General features: G+C 42.6%; 1 protein-coding gene across 2 annotated transcripts in view; it reads right to left on the bottom strand.

The window, feature by feature from the left end:
• RBMS3 (RNA binding motif single stranded interacting protein 3) overlaps positions 1-21,272 on the bottom strand; it is a gene marked incomplete at its 3' end in the record, with an annotated part of 459,009 nt that extends 437,737 nt beyond the window's left edge. For both annotated transcript variants that reach the window (XM_082479353.1, XM_082479354.1), the window contains exon 1: positions 21,106-21,272. In XM_082479353.1, coding sequence (XP_082335479.1) covers positions 21,106-21,180 — 75 coding nt within the window. In that variant the 5' untranslated portion in view covers positions 21,181-21,272. The remainder of the gene's footprint in view (positions 1-21,105) is intronic.
• Positions 21,273-22,883: the final 1,611 nt, after the last annotated feature.

Below are 22,883 nucleotides of genomic sequence, written 5' to 3'. Positions count from 1 at the left end.
AGGCAATCTGTAAGATACTGCAAGTGAAGCTGTTGAAGTAGATTTTAGGAGTAAACAGAGGTTTAAGAGTCTTTGAGTGACAAAGAAAGAGCTGCAATGTCCACAGTTAAATACTGCAACATACTTTTAGGCCTGCCAAGCAGCATTTTTTTTTTTTTCCCTTCTCACCCGCTCCTTTTCATCTAAAGCATCCCTCTGTGCATAAAACAATTTTCCAACTCCTTTGCAGACAATGGATTCCACTAAGCAAAAATAACTGAAAAAGTAGAAGAAGCAAGTATAAAGAGCTACAAGAAGATGTAGTAGCAGCCCAGACACACCTTCAACACTGGCCTTTTCATTTTAGTTAAAAAGTTTCATCCTTGTTATAGAAACAGGGACAATTATGTTCTCCAATCTTTAAGGAAGGTGGCTGAAAATCATTAGCAACACCTGCATCTGCAAATCATTTTGTAATGCTCTGAATGAAAGATGATAATAAATTGCACTGACATTTATGGAACATTTGCAATTTTATCATTCAAGAGAACACAGGGATTCTGGAGGAGAAGCATGATAGAAAATCTTACATGATAGGAAATAATATGGGTAGTTTGCATTTATATAGCTCCCACCACCTGAGAATATTTAAAAAAAAAAAAAAAAAAAAAAAGAAGACATCAACTGTAGCTCTGAACATCTTTCATAAGATTCTATAGGCTTCTTACCAATCTCTGATCAGAAAAGGAAGACACAAAATAGCAACTTTTGCCTCAGTTCATACAGCAGGGTAAAAGGCAGAAAAAACAACCAGTTCGAAATTCCTTGCTCTACCTACCCCATGGCTTCTTAAATGCTGAAGTGCCAACATCAGAAAAAGAAAAAATTCTCTAAAACATAATGAAGTGGCACAGAAATATTTATCAACATTGCAATCTGGGATAGAGTTCAGCCTTTTCGCAATATACTCTGAACCAAGAGATGAAATAAGTTACATAGCATGTATGTAATTTATTCCTAAAGCAAATTCTACTGTAACTTAATTAACATACAAATACAATTTTTCTTCCATTCAATAGTAAAAGGCAAACTCTATTCTGTTTCCTAATGAACTACAGTTAAAGTTTCCTTTGTTTCAGCTCTCCAAGAATGGAAGCGTTACTAGTTTATTTCTAGACTTGTTCTTTTAACCTTCTTTGTTGCAGGAATTTCGGGAAGAACAAGCAAGCATAAACCAAAAAAACTTCCTAAAGCCATTTGGACTTAATTGTTTTCAACCCAGCAGTCTGTATTTCAGCATTATCATGTTGTCTAGCCCCCTTTTAATTCTCCCCAAGACTCAGAACATGGTTAGCTGGGGAGCAAAGAAGAAACCAGGTGGCTTATGAATAATTATCACTTTTTACAGTACTTGCCTACATACGTTTCTACTAGCACACTGTTCTAAATTTAATGGGATTCTGAAGAGTCTGAACATAAAGAGAAGTATTTACATGGAGCAGCATTGTCTGACTTGGTTGATTTACTGTTGGTAGAAAGAACTCATTAGCTGTCAGGCCGGTTGTTGAAAAGACCATAATGCCAATGCACAAAGTTGACATAATGAAAATAAAGGAAAGAATCTGGGCCAAATTCACAGGCAATCTGTAAGGTAATGTAATTTATACCCACTTATGTTCACTCAGATTCCCTTAGAACTTGTTCTACCCAATCTATTGATGCATGAGGGGCTCTAAATTGATGTAATTTATATGCCAAAGAGTCAGAAACGCTGTAGGGCCCCAAAGTCGAGGGCACTTAAAGTCACGCTTTCCTACATATTGTTCTCTTCGTTAATCTGTCCTGAATCCTCCCTCCTTTTACCATTTCAGCCTGTGATTTATGCCATTGAGAATCCCTGAAATGCAATGGGCCAAGTGAGAGGCAGGGTGTAGGTAAGTGAGCATGACTCTGAGGAAATCTAAGTTGATGTAACACAGAAGCCAGGTGTCTCTCACATGCACATCTACTCTCCCCATCACTTAAATTCAATTTGAGATTTGGCTCTACATGTCCTCCATTAGCACTAGCAATTGAATTTGCTACTCGAATGATACAAGCAGCCGCAGCTCACAGACCCTCGTTTTAGGGCCGGAAAGAACATTATGATGATCTAGTTTGACCTTCTGCATAACAGAAGCCATCAAATATCACCCAGTAACCCCTGGATTGAACACAGCAAGTTGAAGATGAATAAGAAAGACACCCAGTGTTGATTTAAAGACTTCAAGTGATAGAGGAATCTGCTGCATCCCTCGGCAATCTGTTCCAGCAGTAAATTACCATTACCTTTCAAAACATGCACCGTGTCATCTCTTGAATTTTACTGGCTTCAACTTTCAGCCATTGGCTCTTTCTTTGTTCTACTAGGCTGGATAAATTTCTTTCTATATTTCTTATACAGAGCATATCAGATTGTCCCCCAGCCTTCAGTTCAATGTCACATATTTTCTAGAACCGAAATCAAGAGAATACAAACACTGTAATCAAAATAGTTTTAGAATGAGTTGAGCTTGCACTGAAAAATATTTATATACACTATCCTGATAAAAGCCTTTTCACTTGGAAGAGGAAACAGGACAGCTGGAATCTGGTGACCACAGCTTCCTTCAGTTTCTGAACACTCCAGGATACTATCAGTCGAAGTGTTTACTTTACTCTTTCTGCTGGGCTATCTGAACATACTGGAAGGAAAGGAAAGGAAAGAAAAGAAAGCCAGGGTTGCAAGCAGCGTGATTATTAAGCCACCACTCTTCAGTCCCTTCCAAAGGTCTCTGACTGACAGCTATTCTGCTATTCCACCCTAAGCGAACACTCCATCACACAAAGAAGTGTTGCATGTACCCCAAAAATTCAGATTTTGCCACCATCTGCTTATGTAGAGAGGTATGTGGTCAGCAGTAACTCTGGTGGCAATGATATATAGTCATATTTTCTGGTTTCCTGTTGAACTACAAAATACTGTGGAATAAAAAGTCCTCACACCTCAAGGGAAATCTCATTTCAAATTCCATTACAACTTGAGGAGTTGCAGGAACGTGCGAGAAACACACAAAGGGATGCTCTGGAGCGGCATTCTGGTCTTCTACCAACCACTAAATGGGATTATCCAGAACGGGATGTTTTCATGTGGTTTGCGTTCTTGTTTCTAAGCACTGCAAGAAGATTCATCAGACAATACAATATGCCACTGTTGTTTCTGATTTCAGAGGTCAGCACGCTAATCCATTCTGCACGGGATCGCTTGATGCTGCCTGTCCCAGCCAGAGAGATGTGAAAGGTTTACACTCTGCATGAATGAAAGGGCCGAAGCATAGACTAGCCCAATTTCTCTTTTGGTCAGAAATCTAACTCCTGCGTAGAAACTAGCTGGCTCTCAGCAAAGTTAGTATTTCTCTATTATCTGTCGGGATTAGCTGCTGTTCATTTGGGGCATCTGCTCCCCAAAAGAGGCACAGCCTTCTCACAGGAGCATCAAACGGAGCCACGAGGAAGCGCATCGCTGCAGCAAACCACGAAGAGCAGCCAGCGTCAAACACCGGTTCAGTGCTTCCTATCAGTTAATGCCTTTCATCCCCTGGCCTCCTTCACCTCCAGGCTTGGCCTCTGTCTGCATTTACACCGTCCCAGAATAAAATCCTTACTTCCCCCACCCACTTGGTAACCATCATTCAGTTAGTTTGTCTATGACTCATCTACTTCAAAACCCTGCTGACTCACAGCCCTCAAAAAAGAAACTTGCTCAAAGAACGTACGGAGACGCGGGCGCGCCATCCACGCCAGCGAGGAATTCGTCCAAGTTGACCCGGTCTCTTTACTAGTGAAAGGCAAGAAAGACGCACTTCGTTTGTGAATCGTTATCATTTTAAAACCTAATTAGCTCACAGTTATTTATAACCAAAGTATACTTCGATGGCCTGATTTCCAAAAATATTATGCACCTAGTAGCTCCCACCGAATCTAATGGGCACTCAGTAGTAAAAAATAAGACAAGGCTACACCGTTAGCTTTTGAAACAAAAATATATAGGCTGACTTCTTGAACCCACTGGCAAAAACTGTGACTTCAACATGTGATGATACACATTTAACCCCTTTGAAGAGTATGGGAAGTTAAAACAGCTGCAGAAAAAAAAAAAAGTGTATTGTAAAAAATAATAGCTAAAGACATTTCAGATGGAGCTGTCATTCCTGAGTTGACTGTGCTCCTTCACCTCCATATATTCTATTGAGAATGCAGTGTCTTTACAAGGGAGGGACAACAGGCCCTCCTTAAAGGACAAAAAAATGAAACAACCAGACAAATCTGCCTTCCCCCTGATCTATAAAATCATTAGCACCCTGGATGAGGTTCCAGAACCTCTTTTCCCCAGAGGGCAAGGGCTTCAGCAGCTTCCTCAGCCCTGCCTCTCACCACGAGGTAGGAATTCCTTGTGTCTCGTTATAATACAAGCCACTGACTGAGAAATGTCTGGTAGAGATACTGTAAATGCACTTGATTTCACCCCTGAGGAAGGGAGGATGTCTGCATGACTTCTTGAGGTCTCTCCTAATACTATATACCTTCTAACAAAATACAATCAAGACCATCAAGGAAATAAAACAAACTTCTCACTGCAAGATTATCCCCCCTGCTCTCCCCGTTTCTCCTGGACTCTACCGGAATTCCTCCTTCTCCACAAATTGCCCATTAAATGTAGTCTAGTTCAAATCCCTGCTTTAATATTCAGTGGTTTACCTTCAACTCTCTCTAGCTACCACCAGCACCATTTCTCAGTCAAAAGTTACCAGGGTCATCTATTTTCACTAGGACGCAATCAGGTGGAATTCATAGAAGTTGGCAGCAGGACAGGTCTAGAAACTTGCTCCAATATCTGGAGCTCACAAGCACGCGAGATTAAAAAAGAAAAACAACAAAAAAGACATGACAACAGGACCAATCATCTTCCGAATTAACCATGGGCCTCATCGCTACAACTTGAACTTCTTCAAAAATTTCTTACTGTTCACATCCAAGGAAGGCACCCACGCATATATACTAAGTATAAACTAATCAAGGTATTTCTCTGACAGACTAGAAAGAAAGACAGAAAATAATGATGTTATTTTTATTTCTCTTTGAAATTATTTGGGAAGAGCTAAGTACCTTGTTTAAACAGACAGATTACATAGCTGGATAGGCAGATTAGCCGCACAAGACTAATACTGAAATGGTTCAGAACTGAATATCCAAGCCAGTTAGTAAATCCTCTCACTGTAATCTTGCTAGTTTTAAGAATTTATTCCTATCTACTAATTTAAACATTTACTTTCACTTGAGTCATTTTAAGAGATAAAAGACTGCAGCTAACAGTTCTCATGAGCTGATACAGAACTGGCATGCATCACCTATAAAAAAGTAAATGTTATTTGAATGTTTTTCAAGCAATCTAGACAGCATTGGACAAGAAAGAAAACCTCTGTAACATTAGATATTTGATAACTTGTCCCTTATCTGCTTGATGTGACATTTAGGAAAACACATTTTTAAAAGTCAGTGATGTATTCTGACTTTAACAGTGGTGCTTCTTGTACCCCAGAACCTCAGTAAAATAATAAAAAGAAGGAAGAAAAATTAAAAACTTTAATAACATCTCCCAAAGCAATAATTAAAAAAACCTACTTCACTATTATAATGTAAAATTAAATAAGACTAATATTTTATTTGAAAAATACCACCCAACATATTTTCCCAACCCCCTAAAGAAAGATGTGCCAAAGATTGCAGAGTTCACTGGGGACTTCCAAGTTGCTATCAATCTCTATATAGAAAGCATTCAGATACTGCAGTGATGGGCAGCAGTATAAAACCCTAAGAGAGAGAGAAAAATAGATAAAATGCCCTCAGGAACAAGCTTCTTTCCAGGAAAACTTACTAAACCAAGGCTTAAATTGAAACAGTATTATTTTTCTATGTAGTGGCAGTTTTTCATCTCTTAACTCTCTATTGTTTGTAATACGCTCACAAAATGAAATTTCTTTCCTAAAGGCCAAATTCTGCCAGTCCTCTTCCCAATGAATAATTCCTCATCGCGTATGCAGTGCTGCGGTTTCAGCAGAGCTGCTCCCAAGGTGACGTTGAGCTGCGAGCACAGCTGGATGAAAGGATGGGGCCCAAAGAGAGAGGACCTCACAAGTTACCAGTCTCCCAATGCGGGCAGCCCATTTGTCGGTAAATTGTTTCTACCAACAACAACGAGAAGAAAATTAATACAACTAAACAAATCAGGCACAGGTTTTTCCTCCAGGTGTCTGCTTTGGATATTCCCACTGTCAATGCTGAGTAAGCAATAGATACAGCCGCACTCAGCAGCAATGAGAAACATGAACCCAAAATTCGAAAATGCGTGTCTAATTAAAAAAAGTCAGTGATCATCAGCTGAGTGTTAACCCCAAAACCTCAGTCCATAAACTCAAGAAATACTCAGGACTGCAACCTGTACCTAAACCCAGGGAGCCCCAGTGAGGCTGGCTGATGCATCCCCATCTTTTTGGAAGACTGCATTTTCCTTTTTTTGCGTGACTTTTGAGCCCTCTAGGTATATCTGGGTTAGACATTCAAGCTTTTCTCTACAATCTAGAGGGAGATAAAAATTGGTACATATCCAACCACACATATTGAAAATTTAGACCCTTTTGAACTAATTTACCTTTAGGAATAACAGATTCCTGCCACTTAATATAACTACGAGAGCTGATAACAAACCAAAGCAGTGAGCGTTTTTCAAAACGCATGTTTCATTAAAAATAAACTCCACATAACTGCTAGAGAAGCTTCTGTCACATCGCTCCTCATCTAAGCAAATAATCATTTTCTGATAGCCCTTGCACCCCAAACACTATGAGATTTTTAAAAATTAAAAAGATATAAGCAAAGAAATTATGTTCATCCTCATTCTCCAATCTAAGTCACCAAAGGCAAACAAACAATAAAGTTATTTAAATCATTAATATTATGCTGCTAACAATATGAAGTGTTACCTGTAAGAGATACTGAAGTATTTGCTTTTGGAAATGCATTATATCACTGCTGTAAAAAAAAAAAAAACCAAAAAACACCAACAAACAGTTCTTCCCTTGGTCTCCCAATCCCCTTTCTCTCCCCCTAAGAAAAAATACAGTAAAAGTGAGAGAAGATTTCCCTGTCAGCTTGTAACCGCTATTTAAAAAAAAAAAAAAAGGTAACATTTAAGCCCTAAGGAGCTCCTGGTCTTCAAAAGTGCAAAGTACATACGGTTCTAGTTGAAGTTAATAGGAGCTGCAGGTGACCAGCACTTCTGACTCTGAGGCCCCAAGCTACTGTACAAGGCACTGTCCCTTTGAAATTTCAGCCTAACATTTATCAGCAGCCAACTTGCTGAAGTGCAAGACGTATGTATCCCTTTCCCCCCAAAGTGTTTACTTTTTTAACAGCACTGAACGGTCGTGGGAAACATGGCTCTCCTGCAGCGTTACAGCCCTAGAAAAATGGGAAGCGAGTATGAAAAAATTCCAACTCTAATCCTCACCCAGCGCACACCATGATATTTCTAGAGCTCTCATCTGCTGGGAAGAGACTTGCTGTCTCACACTGACCTCAGCTGCTTTGCTCTTTTGTCCAGTTCCATTTCGTTCCCCGTGAAGCCAGCCAGCAACATCAGCTACAACTTTGTTTTTGAAGTGCCAGCATACCGACACAGGCACCTCCAGAGAACCCCACCGCAGCCCCCTTCGCTTTGCTGCCAACACCCAATATCTGCCAGACAGCAACGCATGGGACAATGGCCACCAAACAGCAAAGATGGAGAAATCAAATCCCAGACAAGCATACACGTAGTTGTGAACTGAACGCGTGCAACTGCAACCCTAAATAGTAGAAAATAAAATAATAATAAAAAAAAAAAAACCACCAAAAAACAAAAACAAACCAAACCAAACAGCAACGCCTGAACTGGGAAGGTAGAGTGACTCGTTCCCAAGGTGATGGAGTAGCACGCCGTATACGGGTAAACAACAGACACGGGTTACCACCTACCATCCAGGTCCTGGCACTGCTCTGCAATGCAGCCTCCCACCAGGCACTTCACTTCTCTCCGCTTCTGTTCCTACCCACCTTCGTGAGCCTGCCTTATTTACATTGCTCATAAACTCTTGCAGGCAGGGACCATCTCTTACCCTGGTTTTGTATGCAGCTCAGCACAACAGAACTGCGCAGTCAGAGGCGATCTGCAAACAGTAAAACACCCTCACAAAAAAAAAAAAAAAAAAAAAAAAAACAAACAACACCCACACAATTGCAATATCTATATAAAAAAAAAAAGTTATGATGGTCAAATGGCTGAACAAACACCTTGACATACACGTAAGCATTAGCTGAAAGAAAAATGAGAACCAGAAGAGCTCTTAAAAGGATGAGAAGAAACAAAGAGGGGGGAAAAAAAAATATCCAAAACTGAGAGAAAATGGTAAAGAGGTCGACTTGCTAAATCACAAAAGATGGACAAATCGTACAATAAAAAATAAGGCTTCTGGCTTTCCTTCCATTCATTTTGTGCCGATGGTGCCCACACCTCGTGCCTCAGACTTTTCAAGGTCTGTCCTTGTCACCTAAGCATCAGAGCGCCTCTTTGCCACTTGGGCTAGTTAAAAAGAAGGCACGGACTTACCTGACCATCTCTCCTGAGAGCAAATGAGAATGTGGGAAAGAGGAGAAAAGAGATAAAAAATTCACATATCTCTACCCCAGAATAGCTGACTAGCACAGAAAGGAAGTCACCCGACTGAAGGTTAAGAAATAATAAACAACTAATAATTTACTCCCTTGCTAAAAGACCAGGAGAGATGAAGCATAAATGCAGTCTACTTCATCGGCTGTTGTTGGAGCATGGCAGTCATACCTCATTCCTCAACACGCATTGTAAAATCACAATCTACATCTTTGTGGCCATTGGCACAGTTCCTCGTTCTGCTTTTAAAACACCAATAATCCACCCTCGTTTATAGTGTTTTCACATATTTAAAACAAAACCCTTGGGACACAAGAAGTTATCAGCATCAGGAATATCATCAATTTCTCTCCCATCCACAATGTACCTTTGAGTCAAACAAGCCGTAATTTTTAAAAACACAACTACTTCCAACACAATAATAAGGGAAGCACATCTGATAACGTTACAAGCCAAGATGAGAGGAATAATAAAAAAAAAAGTAATGACAACAAAAATCCAAAATAAGCCCTGGCAAGACACGCAACGTCAGGCATGAGAAAACCAAAGCCAGTTGGCTCTGGTGAATCTGCATTTATCAACCACTATTTAGCTAATACCTACCCATAAATAACTACTTTGCTATTCCCTTGCTGATTAAGAGGGTGCTGTAGATTGGAAAAATAATCCTGAAAGACTCGAACACAGACCAGTCCTTACATGACTTTGATCAAATCGTGACAATTGTTTGGAATACCCCTCCCATCAGCGCCTGACAGGAGACTCCGCAAGGGCCAGCACGGCTGGGGGCTGTGCGTGGGCACCGTTTGAAAGAGTTTTTCCCCCTCCCTCTGTTACTTGGAAGGATGAAGTAGTCCTTTGCATCCTTATCCAGGTGTCCACTAAGGTTTTAATGTCTTCTGGAAAAATTTGAGCCAAGCACTGTCTGAATCTCTACAACAGTTCAAGCTGGACCCTCACCTGCCCCTCATATCACTGGTCACACACCGCGAATGTCCTTTTCACCTGGGCACCTTTGGTAGGACTGCAGACAACCGCCTTCCCCAACACTGAAACAACGGAGAATTCCTCTCCTCCAGAAAGTGCGTCCTTTGACCCGGCCCCATTTCTCCTCTTCCCCAAGTGAAAGGCTCAAGGGCTGGAAGGTGTACCGTCACACCAGCTAGGCTGGTTTAGGCGCTCACTTCAGGTAAGTGATTTTTCAAAGTGCTCTGTAATTCTGGATGCCTCATCTGGGAGTCGTATTGGGTCTGGTTTCGAACGTTTTTGAGACCTCCATCTGTTGGAGTTGTGGGTACTCAGCACTTCAGGATAACTAGAGATTAACGTGGCGCCTTCTGCACATGTTTTCCCTTTATTTTCCCAGCTTTGCTTCCACTCTTATACCACTCACACACTACATTTGCTCACAAAGCAGCAACAACATTCCCCACCTCCAGGTTCTGCCCAAAAAGAGAAGGTGTGGATGCTACACAAGTCTATCCCCAAATTCTCGATAATCCAGTATAGGCTTCTGGAGGCTGAGACCATTATTTGCACGCAGCCATTACATGAGCAAATAAGGTGTTTAAGGCACCTCTCAGAATGGGCTCTGACGATTAGTTAATGTTTATACAGCCCGCTGAAAACTGACATGACCGCTACATGCTAAGTATTACCATCACAAGGGATCCATTTAAGTAAAAGCAGGGCAGAAAGTGAAGGAAACAAAACTTATTTCTTCTGTCCAGCACAATTATTGCCAGACTTATGCATGCTAAAAACACCCAATAACCCATCTAACACAGTAAATTAATGTTTATGCTATTAAGTTTAGACAATCTTATGTTGAAAGCTTTTCAAACTACAGGAAATTGCACGTTGCGCAGGGACAACTGTATACAATTACAGTGATTTTTGTAAAACAGCAGAGATATAAAGCAGAAACTGAGTGGCCAGCAAAGCTTCTAACTCACACAGATAACAAGTATGTCCTGGCAGGCCGGTAGTCTACGGCTTTCTCACGGCTGTTTCTAGAGATGGAAATTATAGCCATAATCTCAAAATTCGAGATGACTCCGTGCACTGCACACCTGTATCTGCGAGGCAATGACAGACAGGTGGGATCAGCATATACCACCACTGCCATCCCGAAGTCACCACACATCAGCCGGATTTCTTATTATCCCATCTTGCACCACCAGCTGGCACCCATAGTAAAAGCACCACCAAAAAAGGCACTGATACTGGAAATATTTGGATCGACCCCAGTGTTTCTTTAGGATGCAAAAGCTCCAAAGAGATACAAAGAGCACAAACACGAAATCCAGCAAGTGCGACGCTCTCCCAGGCAGAATGCCCCCAGCTGCTTTGCTGAAGGCCACAGCAATATGTCTGCTTTACGCTTGTTTTCACGAAGGACTGTTTAACAGTACTTAGTGCAGCTCTACCTTGACACAGTAAAGGTTGTCCTAATGCAGCCTAGGTAAAGCATTCAGCTTACCAAGTCCTACTGCACGCTTTGTCAAACATCTGAAGGACTGCAGTCCCTCTGGCTTTTTTTTTTTTTTTTTTTCTGATGTCTTTCAGGTACGGGGAGCAGTATTAAAGGTAGTTTTCGTGAATGCAAAACCAGGCAGGGACGTGTATGAGAGCTATCGGTCCTATTCTTTACCTTATTCATTGCACCATTCACAGCTCTTTTCCTCACCAGCCTCCCTTCCGCTAAACAATTTCGGAAGTGTCATTTGCACACGAAACAAGTATATATTATACTCTTCAGTTACATATGGTAGATTATCAGTTTGTGTGTATCAGCTAAGCAGAACATCGACAGCTGTGTAACACATCTCAGCTGATACTAAAAGAAGTCTTGTCGGCAGTTTTGATCTTAAAGTAAATACACTGAAAAACTTAGCTCTAATTAGGCTGAAAGGCAGATACGATTTTCTGGAATGAACACTAAACGAATGCTGCCGATAACACCATCTTTGCAAAATATCTTGTTTGCTTTGTCTTAAAAAGACAACATTTTCAAGATAAAATATCCTGACTTACGAATTGTACGCCCCTGCTGTTTGTGTGCTCACAAAAACCTGAATTTTGTATTTTAAGCTGTGTGTTATGCTTCATTAATACGAAATCACCACCCTGCATCACGGACATATTAGCCAAGCTCCAAGTGACCTAATTCATTTTTAATATTTCATAGTTTGTTAAAAGCTGAAACGAGAGATCACTAACACAGCTCTGACACCCCCTGTCATGAATCAAGAGATGTAGGGAAAAGGTCATGTACTTACTAACTGGCACCAAACGAAATTCATCACTATAAAATGAGAGAACAGAAATGAAGACTGTATTTCCCATTATGCTTCTCTCTTCATAAGAGCATCCATCAACTTGCACGATACCAACAAGCAGAATTTATTTATATGCATGTCCCCCAATAAAAGGTCAGAGAGATGTGAGGAAGAGAAGAAATAAGGATTGCAGCCTTTGTCTAAGCAAGAAGTAGTTCCTTCCCTTTAAAGCAAACTCAGCAGCAACAGCCTTTGAAGACCAAAAGGAGAAACAATTCCCAACCACATAAAGAAACTAACAAGTCCCTTATATGGCTAAGAATTGCAATGCCTTTTTTTTTTTTCCACAGCCGGAAAAATTAGAACAAGAGGGGAAAATAGAGCAAACTTTAAACAGGCAGTTCTCCGAGCACCAGGGAATTCACACAGGCACATCATTCCAGCTTTAAGAAGTGCCAAATACTTTCTTCTTTAAAGGGAAGGAGGACATTACACCAGGTGAGTCCCTGAAATCTAGATTTTAACTCTCCTGCTGTAACTATGGATACCTAGCTTTAAAAACCTTTTGTGATGTAGCCGGTGCACCAGGCTCCCTTATCTCCCATCTCCTCCTCTGTCAAAAACGCCTCCATCTGAAGTTCCCTAATCTCCCTTTATCCCGCAGGTCACCAATGCACCACCTCAAGGTTTTGCCAGCTCTGGCACCGCGCGTCCAAACCACCCCCTCTGCCCTATCTACCGCATCTTCAAGCTGCCTCTCGCCCTCCGGCAACCCAGGGAGCGAAGGTTGCCAGCTTCTCACCCAGGAAGGCAACTAGATCATATCGCACGTTGTTTTCAAAGAACCGGGGAGTTTCTCGCAGGCAAATCGAACGAGACTCGATGGTTGATCCAGCCCCGCCGCCTCCCGTCGGCGCGAGGCCGCACGCGGAAAGGTCAGGCTCCCGCGCAGCGTCGATACTGAACTTGGAATGGCTCAGCCCGGCTGGTCTCTAAATATAGCTGGGCAGAGGAAGGGCTGGGAAAGGGGGTGGGGAAGGGAGCGGGACAGAAGCCAAATGAGCAATCAGTTAAATAAAACAACATCATGCCGGCCCACCCGTAAGACTCTACAGCTCTTCGCCACCACTCTGCCACGGAGTATTTAAGCTCAGATTCAGCATTCGGCCTATTAATGCAAACTCACAGAACAAGAGCAAACTGCTGTTTGATTTATATCAAACATGGGAGGGAGATACAGATCTGTTTAACAACACTTCTTCTTGAATAAATTTGAATCACACAGGAGTGACATCACTTCCACTACATGACAGCCCATAAATCATCATCAACCACACGGTACCATCCATAAAGCATGGAGACACCAACGAGGAACAAAACGTCAGAGAGCTTTACATGGTAAACATGCAATCATGCATCTTTGGGCTTCTACTATGATCTGTATAAGTCCGGTGGATTATTTCATTCATTTGCATCTGAATTAAGTCCATACAATTAACAGAGAAACCCTTACAGAATATCTATCCAAACAATTTCGTCTGCATAAATTTACCACAAATGAAACACTTAAAGTGTAAATATTTACTTTTTAAATAAATGACCACATTTGATACTGAAGTTGACTTTACAACAAATAAGCAGAGAGCAAATTTATTCCCACCATGGTTGCAAGCAAGCAAGCACAGAAACAAACAAGGAAGATGTGAAGAAAGAAAAGGAAAACAAAAAACCGTAAACTAGCTTTGCATCCAAAAGTAAGAAAAATAACCTCTTTCTCTTATTTGATAGTGTCGGGCCTGAAAAGTCTTTCAGCCAATAAAAACTTCTAGGAGAAGAGATTAGACTTAGCGGTAAACCAACAAATTCAAGATAACAGTCCGGCTGAGGAATTCAACAGGAGCCTCCAATCTGTAACTACAGACAGGAGGAGCAACCTTTGCTTCACTTCTCCATTTGGAAACACTGTATCCTCAGAACGGACCCACACAGAAAACTGACTTGTTTCAAATTTCAGAGGCTACACAGTATTTTTATCTTAAGAACTATATAAATAAAAGCAAAACTAGCTCTCGGCTCCATCCTTGACTTTTTGCGGATTAACCACGCTTACTCTTTCGCAGAAATTGCTAATCTTCGTTACAGGCACTGGGCTCCATGCGAAACATCTCCTATGGCAATTAGGCTTCCACTACATATAAATTGTGGCAGAGAAAGAGACAGACAGAAATACAGAGCATCTGGTTTTTGCTGCTCATTCTCTAAAATTATAAATCAGAATAAATGTTAAATAGAAATTATAGACAGAGAAAACCCCAAAATGCTGTTAAATATCAGATGAAGTATCTCCTCACCCACTTGTACAATGTAGAATCATTTTAACAGACAGTTCTTGTTTCTTTTGTAATCTGTATTTTTTTTTTTTTTTAAACCTGCATATTGTTCAGCTGTCCTGGTTTTGCCACGGAGAACAGCATGTGCTTTGTGGACCTGATTCTGCCTTACTGAAGATGACTGAAGCTCTTTCATTATTTTTCAAGGAAAGCAGAACAGATCCCTCTCCCTATAACTTCTATTCAATAATATTATTGTTAATCAGCCACTTAAAATATTGGTATGCCATTCTGCTTCAGTAGACACCATTCTCAGGCTGATACCCTGCACATTTAGAGTAGCTGTCTGTGTAAAAGTGTTTACTTCTAAACTTCCCCGCATCACTCAATCTTGCCCATACAAGTGGGAAAGCAATTGCGAAACATCACTACACAAACACTCACAGTATAGGCTGTGACAATATCTGAGTAAATCACTGTTCTCCGTCTCCCTTCTCTGCCCATCTGCAGTCTTTGGTATGGAACAACTATATCATAAAAGCTCTTATTCACACATGCTTTTGATATTACACTATTTAATCACATACAGCTGTAGCTGATGAGACTGTTACAAAACACAATTTTAATGCAGCACTGGAAGCAAGTTCTGGAGACACATCAACCATTTTCCTCTACATAAAATTTCTAACATTAAAAGACTTTTCTTCAAGAAAAACAAAACAGAAAAAAAAATAATAAAAACAGCCCACTCATTTTTTTAAAAAATCTGCTTCTCTTCCTGGACACTCCGGAACAGGCTTGTTTGCAAGTGAACTCAAAGTCCCTGCCTGGAATATAGATAGTGGCAAACCCACTTCCCCCACACCAAAAAAAAAAAAAAAAAAAAAAGTAATTAAAAAACCCTGCTTGCAATTATATGCAAAGGGAACACTATCCAGGCTACTTACAGCAAGACCTGAAATGAACTCAAGCATCCTCCTTGGAACACATCTTTTCTTATCTGGTTTTTAATACTTGGAAATTTAAGAACTGACAGTCTGACGATTTTTACCAAGATACTTGAATTAAAGTGTGAATAAACCATCAGGCTTGCTTTGAAAGGCCTCCCCCCCAAAAAAAACCAACCAGTCCAGCTCTGAAGCATTGTACTTTACTTTTGAAGATGCACCTTGTATAAGGCATTATAAATTATAACTATTAACACACAGCATTTGCCACAGCAAGATCTACATCTACAGCCTAATCTGGCAAATGCTTGTAACTTCCATCTTTTGTTATGCAAAATTAGCATACAGCAATAACACAAATGTTTGAGGGTAAAAAAATTAACTTTTCTTTCCCACAGTTATGGTTGGGTTTTGTTGTTTGTTTGCTTTTTAATTTAAACATACTTGCATTGAGATAACACATGAAAGGAAGATAAACTAAGAGATTCGACATGATTTTAATATATATCATGGTATCCCTTACAGCAGCAAAAGTATTTTTATCCAGGCACGTAAGGATAAATGGCATACAGAAATGGAAAACAAACGAGTTCATATATTTCTGCATTTTTCAGAGGAACATAACTTTTATCTTCCTTATTGTTTAAAGCAACTGGCAAAATACTGGAGTTAGATATTAATATTACTGTCAAAATAACAGCCAAGCTTAAATATTTTTAAACGGCATTTAAACGAATTAGTATTTCTTTCGGGCAGCTCTCGGAGGCGTTTAAAACAGGCTGCGACGGCCTGAATCGAACAGGGGCTAAGCGCGAATGAACTTCATTCCTAGAAATGCATTTCTCTATTTGCAAGTGTTTGCCTTTACTTTGGCACGATCACATGGGCTCCAGCTAGACTTTTGAGCTCTGGCAGCAATCCAAGCTGCAGATGGTTGGAAATGCAGCCTGAAATCAGTGTGTGGTTGATGAATTACTCCTTACACCTGACCCCTGCTTCACACCAGGCACCAAACACAATCTGAACACTACCAGCCAGAGAAGCCCTGTCAGGCATCTCCGTATCTGGAACGCTTTCTTCAAGGCCTTCTGTATGGCCAGATGGCCAAAAGTGGGGAATGCGGTAAACTCGCTAAACAGAAACGTGAGTGACAAAAGAGCATGGGATTGGTAGGTACAAGGTGAAGAGAGGCAAGAGCTTTGCGCCAATTCCAAAAATACGCTCTCTAAAAAGAGGATGATGGAGCGAGGAGGGAGGTGTGCTCGTGGCACGCAACTGAAAGAGGTCTCCAATTCCTTCGTGCCAAAGGATGCCCTAAAAATAGCAAAAAAAAAAAAAACCAAAACCCCAAAAAACCCACACACAAACCCAAAACATACAGACACACCCAAATGTGTACCCATAAAACGACTTCATTGAGCTTAAATCCTTCTGAGTACACCTGTTTGAATTTCCCAATTGTTTTTTCCTCAGCTGGGGCACGTATCTGTCACTTCACGGACATGCTCATTAAGCCACTCTTGCCTGTGGGCCAGCCTGCACGCTTTTCCCATCCATAGAGACAGGATTTTATTTATGTAGGTGTTGGGAAATCACACTTCTTCCTTTTGCATGTGTTCACGTGTGCATCAGGCATACAGACATGAAGAGGTATTGTGGGTAAACGCTGCCTCTCCGTTTGGGGGTATTTCAGCCTTCTGGCTGGGTAGCAGGGTCAACACCATGTTAAACTACCAAACCCAAACCATGACTAATAGGTAGGAAATATCTGGAGAACGCATGAAAGCAAACCGCACGGAAGTAGGTGCTAAACGGGCATATTTTCACCCCAAATGCAGGGATAGCGATCGCAAACCAGACAATTCCTGTCAGCAAGTAACTAACTGTGGCACCTCCTCCTCTCTACCCAAGGGATTCAGGTTTTTGTCAGCGGGCTGTCTGCAGAGAGAGCTCACCTCTGCTCTAGGTCTAATCATAAGCTAGAGAGGACAAAAACAAAACAGAGTCTACTAAACTAAAGAGACTTTCAAATATAATCAAATAATTTGGTTAATATTTTTTCCCCCTTTTTCATATCATTACATGGTATTTCATGGCGCTCAGTTTTGTTTCCCACTGCGCACGACAGCAAAGAGAAAGGAATTCACTTTAGCAAGCAAGAAACTAAAGAAATAAATTCAGGCTGCAATGTAAGATTTGGCGTCATTATTATTTCATATGTGAAAATTTACAACATACTCCTGTAAACCAGTTGTTTGAGTAGTCACGTCATCAGCAAGGATGCAACTAAGGAAATGCACTTAACATCTCGGAATAAAATAAAAAACTACTACATATTCTAATCAGATATACATGAGCTCAACCACCCCCGTGCAATATTCTTTGCAGCAAGAACACAAGATTATCCTTCACTAACAACAGCAACAAAAAATGTTTATTCTGAAAAAAAAAAAAAAAAAAACCTAGGACAACTGGACTCTGCTCTCAGGATCTGCCTAAAGAAGTTCCAAACTTTCAAACTGCAGTTGTTAGCATCACGCCAAAGTGAGAAAAATAAGGTTATGTCTTTCCTCAAACTCAGTGCTTGTCCTTAAGAGACATATTAAATTCCTCGGAATTGCCTCTTAAGAATTTACCTTCCCCCACACACACTTTTCATTTTCAGATGACAATGGGTTTATCTAAACCTGCAATTAAAGTTTTAGCTTCAGTGGTGGCATCTGATAATGAAGGAGCAGAAGTAAACTGAATAATGAGTGCGTGCTTCATGTTCCACAAAAGGCCACGAAACACTAAAAACTTAAAGCAATCAGACAAACATATGGAACCCATTTTTTCTATTTATAATCCCATTACCCATATAGCTATTCATTTACACCATTTCTGCACAACAGCGCGCTAGCTATGTTAGAAGACACAAACACAGAGCGTAGACCGAGATCTTGCGCAGCTCCGTGCTGCCCCGGGAGAAGGACGTGATGCACAGTTAACGCGGGACTTCTCAAAGAAGAACCGAGACAACTTCACCAAACAAGCGAAGCAAAAGCAGCGCTTCACCCAAACGCTCTGGGGAACACGAATTTCCAAACTTTGCCCGTTGAACGTGCTGCCACTCTGCGTTTCACAAATGCCATAAGAAAGCCCAGAATTTCTTTCTTAATTACAAATGAATGCACACACACCCCCCCGCCCCCAGCATGCATGACTATGAGCATAAAAACACATTCTTTCTGTAGAGCTGAATCCTACCAGGCTCAGTACAAAGAGCAGTTCTTGGAAAATAAAAAGCTGGAGTTCACAGGACAGCTGGAATCATATGGGGGTTTATTAATATGTGTTGCTCCAATAGGCAGGATAAAAGATACAGCTCTCCACCACAACGTTATTTGATTACCTGACTATTAGCTTTAGACATACAATGGTTCTAACTGCTTTAAAATGTCCCAGAAGCTGACGGCTAGCTTTAAGGTAACAAAATCCAGATGCTGCCTGTCTGCACTGTTCTAAACTCCTAAGGTCTATAGAAGAGAAATACTTGTGCACGTGTGTATACATATGCGTATGTATATGTGTTTATTATTTAGGTTTTATGTATGCACTTAACCGTGGAGCAAGGAAAAAAAGAAAAATTAATGCCATATAAAACGTATCACCAATTTGAAATGTTACCTGTCCTTACAGTAATAGCGCATGTGTGCAAAGACAGACGCACATGACTTTTCACGGGGTTGACAATTTTATATACTGGCTGTAAAAGTGCATTTAATTTATTTTTTAAAGCATCGGGTTAAAAAAAGCCATGGTACGGAAAAGCTATTGTTACTATTTTAAGCTCAAATACAAGGTTAATTTCCTCAAAAAAGCTTATTTTACAAAGTTAAAGAAAATGAGCAAAAAAGGGAAAAAAAAAAAGACTGGCAAAATGTAAGCTACGTGAGTAAAAGGCATGGAATGTCCAATATTTCTCCTCCAATACTCGAGGCTATTGTTCTTTCAAAAAACACCATCAATTGTTTCATGTCCTTGGCTTGCCAGGTTTTGAGGAATAGCATCAGTCTGCGTCCCCCAATCCCCCAAACAGTTAAAGCTATAGGCAATATTGCAGTCAAGCTAGTGACGGGCTACTGCTGCAACAGCAACAATACACACTAAACGGTCACAAAGGTAAAATGCAATTTGGATCGACCTTGAAAGGAAGGAGGGGGAAAAAAAAAAAAGACAAACTAAAAAATATAAAAATCACTTCAAAATACAAAATTTAAAAAGTCTAAATTTTATTAAAAAAAAAAAATCTGCGCAGCATAGTGAAAGAAACAGCAGAGCGAAAGAGCGAGAGGTAACCCTGCCATGAATTACAAGGCTGTAATCCTATTGAGCGGTTCTGGTGTCATCACAACCCCAACCAGCCTGAATCGCAGTTTTGACAATTAGTTAATTTATATAATGCAGTAGTCAGGCTATAAACATTAACGGGAAAGTAATTTTATTACCAAGGAAATATAACTTATCCTTTCAGAACGGCAGCCAGATCAACGTGCTTCTACCCAAAAGTCTGGAGAAGTCAGCCTCCCCCGTGGCATTCACCACACACAGACACACACGTCAAATGTCCCATGTGTTAAATTTGCCACAGAAACACCATGTGTATATGTGTATGCAGTGCCATATGCACGTGTGTGCGCCCTGCCTATTTTTTTTCCCTCCATAAAGGACGTTAGTTTATTAACTGAAACTGTTAATCAGTGGCTGCGAGGTCACACTTCAGAATAGTTCTCAATTTTTTATTTATTTTTTTTAATACAGTGTTCTAACAGGGTTTGCAAACTTTCGTTTTAGGGATTTCTTTTGTTACTGTCCCTTGGTCACACAGGAAATCTTTTCAGAGAGCAGACTATTATACAATGGCATTAGAAAAATAAAGCTTTAATTAACTAACTCATGGCCAGGTAGCACCGACTTCCCTCAGCCTCTTTAGGAGGTGCAGGCCTGCTTTCCAGTCTGCTGGCATTTTCAAAATTATTGAGAAAAGAAGAAAGAAAAAGGAAGAGTCCGTGCTTGGATACACTCTCCGAAAGTAGCTACCCTCTATTTCTAGACCTTTTAAATGCAACAGAGTACGGCGGTATCATCCTCAATATTTAATGAAATATTAAAAGCAGTGCAACGCACTGAAACAAACTCCACCAGATTTACAGTGGGTTAGCTCCGAGCTCTCCTCCGAGCTTCGCAGCATCTCCTCCTCAGCTGATTAAAAGTTTCAGTTGCCACAGACAGCTTTTTCCAACAGCAAAATGCTTTTAAGCTCCAAATAAACTGTAAAGATCGCTGCAAGAGCCACCAGAACAGGGGTTTCGTGCCTGATGCTGTCCAGAGCAATCTTTACCCTATGCCATCATAAACACGCTACCTGCCCGGCGGTACGATAGCGTTAACCGCACCGGGCTCCCCAAACAATAAAAGGAATTAGCCGACGCCAGAAGCCCTTGGAGAGAAAAAAAAAAAAAAAAAAAAAAAAAAAGATAATAATAATAATAAAAATAAAGAAAGAAACGAAGGGGAGGGCGGGCAGTAACCTCCCTGCCTCTCTCACGCCTGCTTTCTGCCGACCAGCTCGGCTCTGCGCGACACCGAACCCGAGGAAGCGGGGGGGGGGGGGGGGGGTGTAAAAAAAGAGGGGGGGGGGGGAAGGAAAAGAAGGAAAAGCGGAGGCGAGCCGCGGTTTGCGCGGCTCCGCTCGCTCCATCGCTCCATCGCCCGCCAAAGCGCCCGGCCCCGCCGCCCCCTACCTTGGTTTGGAGATAGTGGGGGTAGTAGTAGGTGTACTGGGGGTACATTGGCTGCTGGTCCAGGCGTTTGCCCATGTAGCTGGAGTCCTTCTGGCTGGTGCAGCGAACTCGTTGGCAGGGTGTAGTGCCCCAGGGCCTTTCTTCCTCTCACGCCGCTATTCCTGACAGCGCGGGCGACGGAGGAGGAGGAGGAGGAGGAGGAGGAGGAGAAGAAGGAGGAGGAGGAGGAGGAGGCGGCTGCCGAGACTTCCTCGCCGTCTACCGTGCGCTACTTCCAGCGCAGCCAAAAACGCGCCCGCACGCACATATATATATATATAGGGTGTGGGGGGTTGCTCGTGTGCGTGGGGCTGGGTGGGTGGAAGCCCCCTGCCCGGCTGCCCGCGGCGGAGCAGCCCGCCTCCCCCGCTGGCAGCAGCGTGCCTCCGGCGGTGCCCGCTGCCCGGCTCGGGAGGGAGGGAGGAAGGGAAGGAGGGAGGGAAAAAGGGAGAGAGGGAGGGAAAGAAGGAGAGAGGGAAGGAGGGAAACGTCCTGCCAGAGGAGCCGGGAAGACAGTGCAACTCCAAACCTCCGCAGAGCAGAGCAGAGCAGAGCCGCCCCGCTCAGCTCAGCTCGCTCTCCTCCGTCCTCTCCTCGGCTCGCCCCGCTGTCGAGCCCTCCCCTCTCGCTCTCCACCCACCCCCCTTCCAACAACAGGGAGAAGAAGAAGAAAAAAAAAAAAAAAAAAAAACGAAAAAAAAAAAGGGAGAATTAAATGAAAAAAAAAAAAAAGAAAAGGAAAAAAAGGGGGGGGGGAGGGGAGGGAAGAGCCTTCCCCAGCCTAGTTGCCACTGCCTCCCTCACGGAGTGACATGGTGCTCAGGGCTCGTCCTGTCTTTCATTCAAACCCCCTCCGCGCCGCGCCGCCGGTGGGAGGGACCTCGGCGCGCCGCTCCCCCGGGAGGACGGCGCAGGCCCCGCCGCCGCCTCCGCGCCCTCGCCCGGCCCCGGCCCCGGCCCCGCCGCCGCCGCCGCCGCCACCACCGCCGCCGCCGCGGCCCCCGCCCCGCTCCGCCCCGCCGAAAAGCGGCCGTGGGACTCGGGAAATCCTAAGACCGGGGGGAGCGGGGGGTGGGGAGAAGCCCTACAACGCATGTTTTATTTAATTTTCTTTTTTTTTTTTTTTCCTTACGGAACAGGCAGGGGAAGGGCACGGAGCCCGGTCTCCGAGTAGGGAAGTCGTTGTCCTCCCCCCCCTCTCCACCCCCCCTCAGGCCTCCTCAGAAAAGTACTCCGTTACCGTCATCCGTCACTTGCCGGAGAGGCGACCCGGCGGCCAGGCACGTTAAATACATACTTTGTTACACCGCTTATATAAGACTTGGTTTATTTAAAGTTGGAACAAAATGGAGGAAGAGGGTAAAGAGGAAAACTCGCCCGGCCTGACTCACGGGTGCCTTCAGCCAGGCGTGTGAAAATACCACGGTGACACAAAAGTTACCCGCGGCTCCGTTCTCCTCCCCCCGAAAACATCCCCCCCCCGCCTTTTCCCCCGGCCGCAGCAGCATGCCCCGCTGCCCCCGGGCCCAGGTGAGGGCCAGGAGTGGCCCCCCGCAGCCGGCCGGGAGCCCCCCGCACCTGCCGCGCATCCCCGGCCTCGGGGGGACCCGTGTCAGCACAGCCCTCCCAAAATTTTTCTCCTCCGAAAGGCGAGAAGGAAGGGGTACGTCTTGCCACAGGACGATAAATCACCAGTGAGAAAGTGCGTGGATAACAAAATGTTTCCTCGTACACAAATC

Source organism: Vanellus vanellus, assembly GCF_965231255.1.
Source record: "Vanellus vanellus genome assembly, chromosome: 2".
Lineage (NCBI taxonomy): Eukaryota > Metazoa > Chordata > Aves > Charadriiformes > Charadriidae > Vanellus > Vanellus vanellus.
This window is presented reverse-complemented; position numbering and strand designations above follow the sequence as displayed.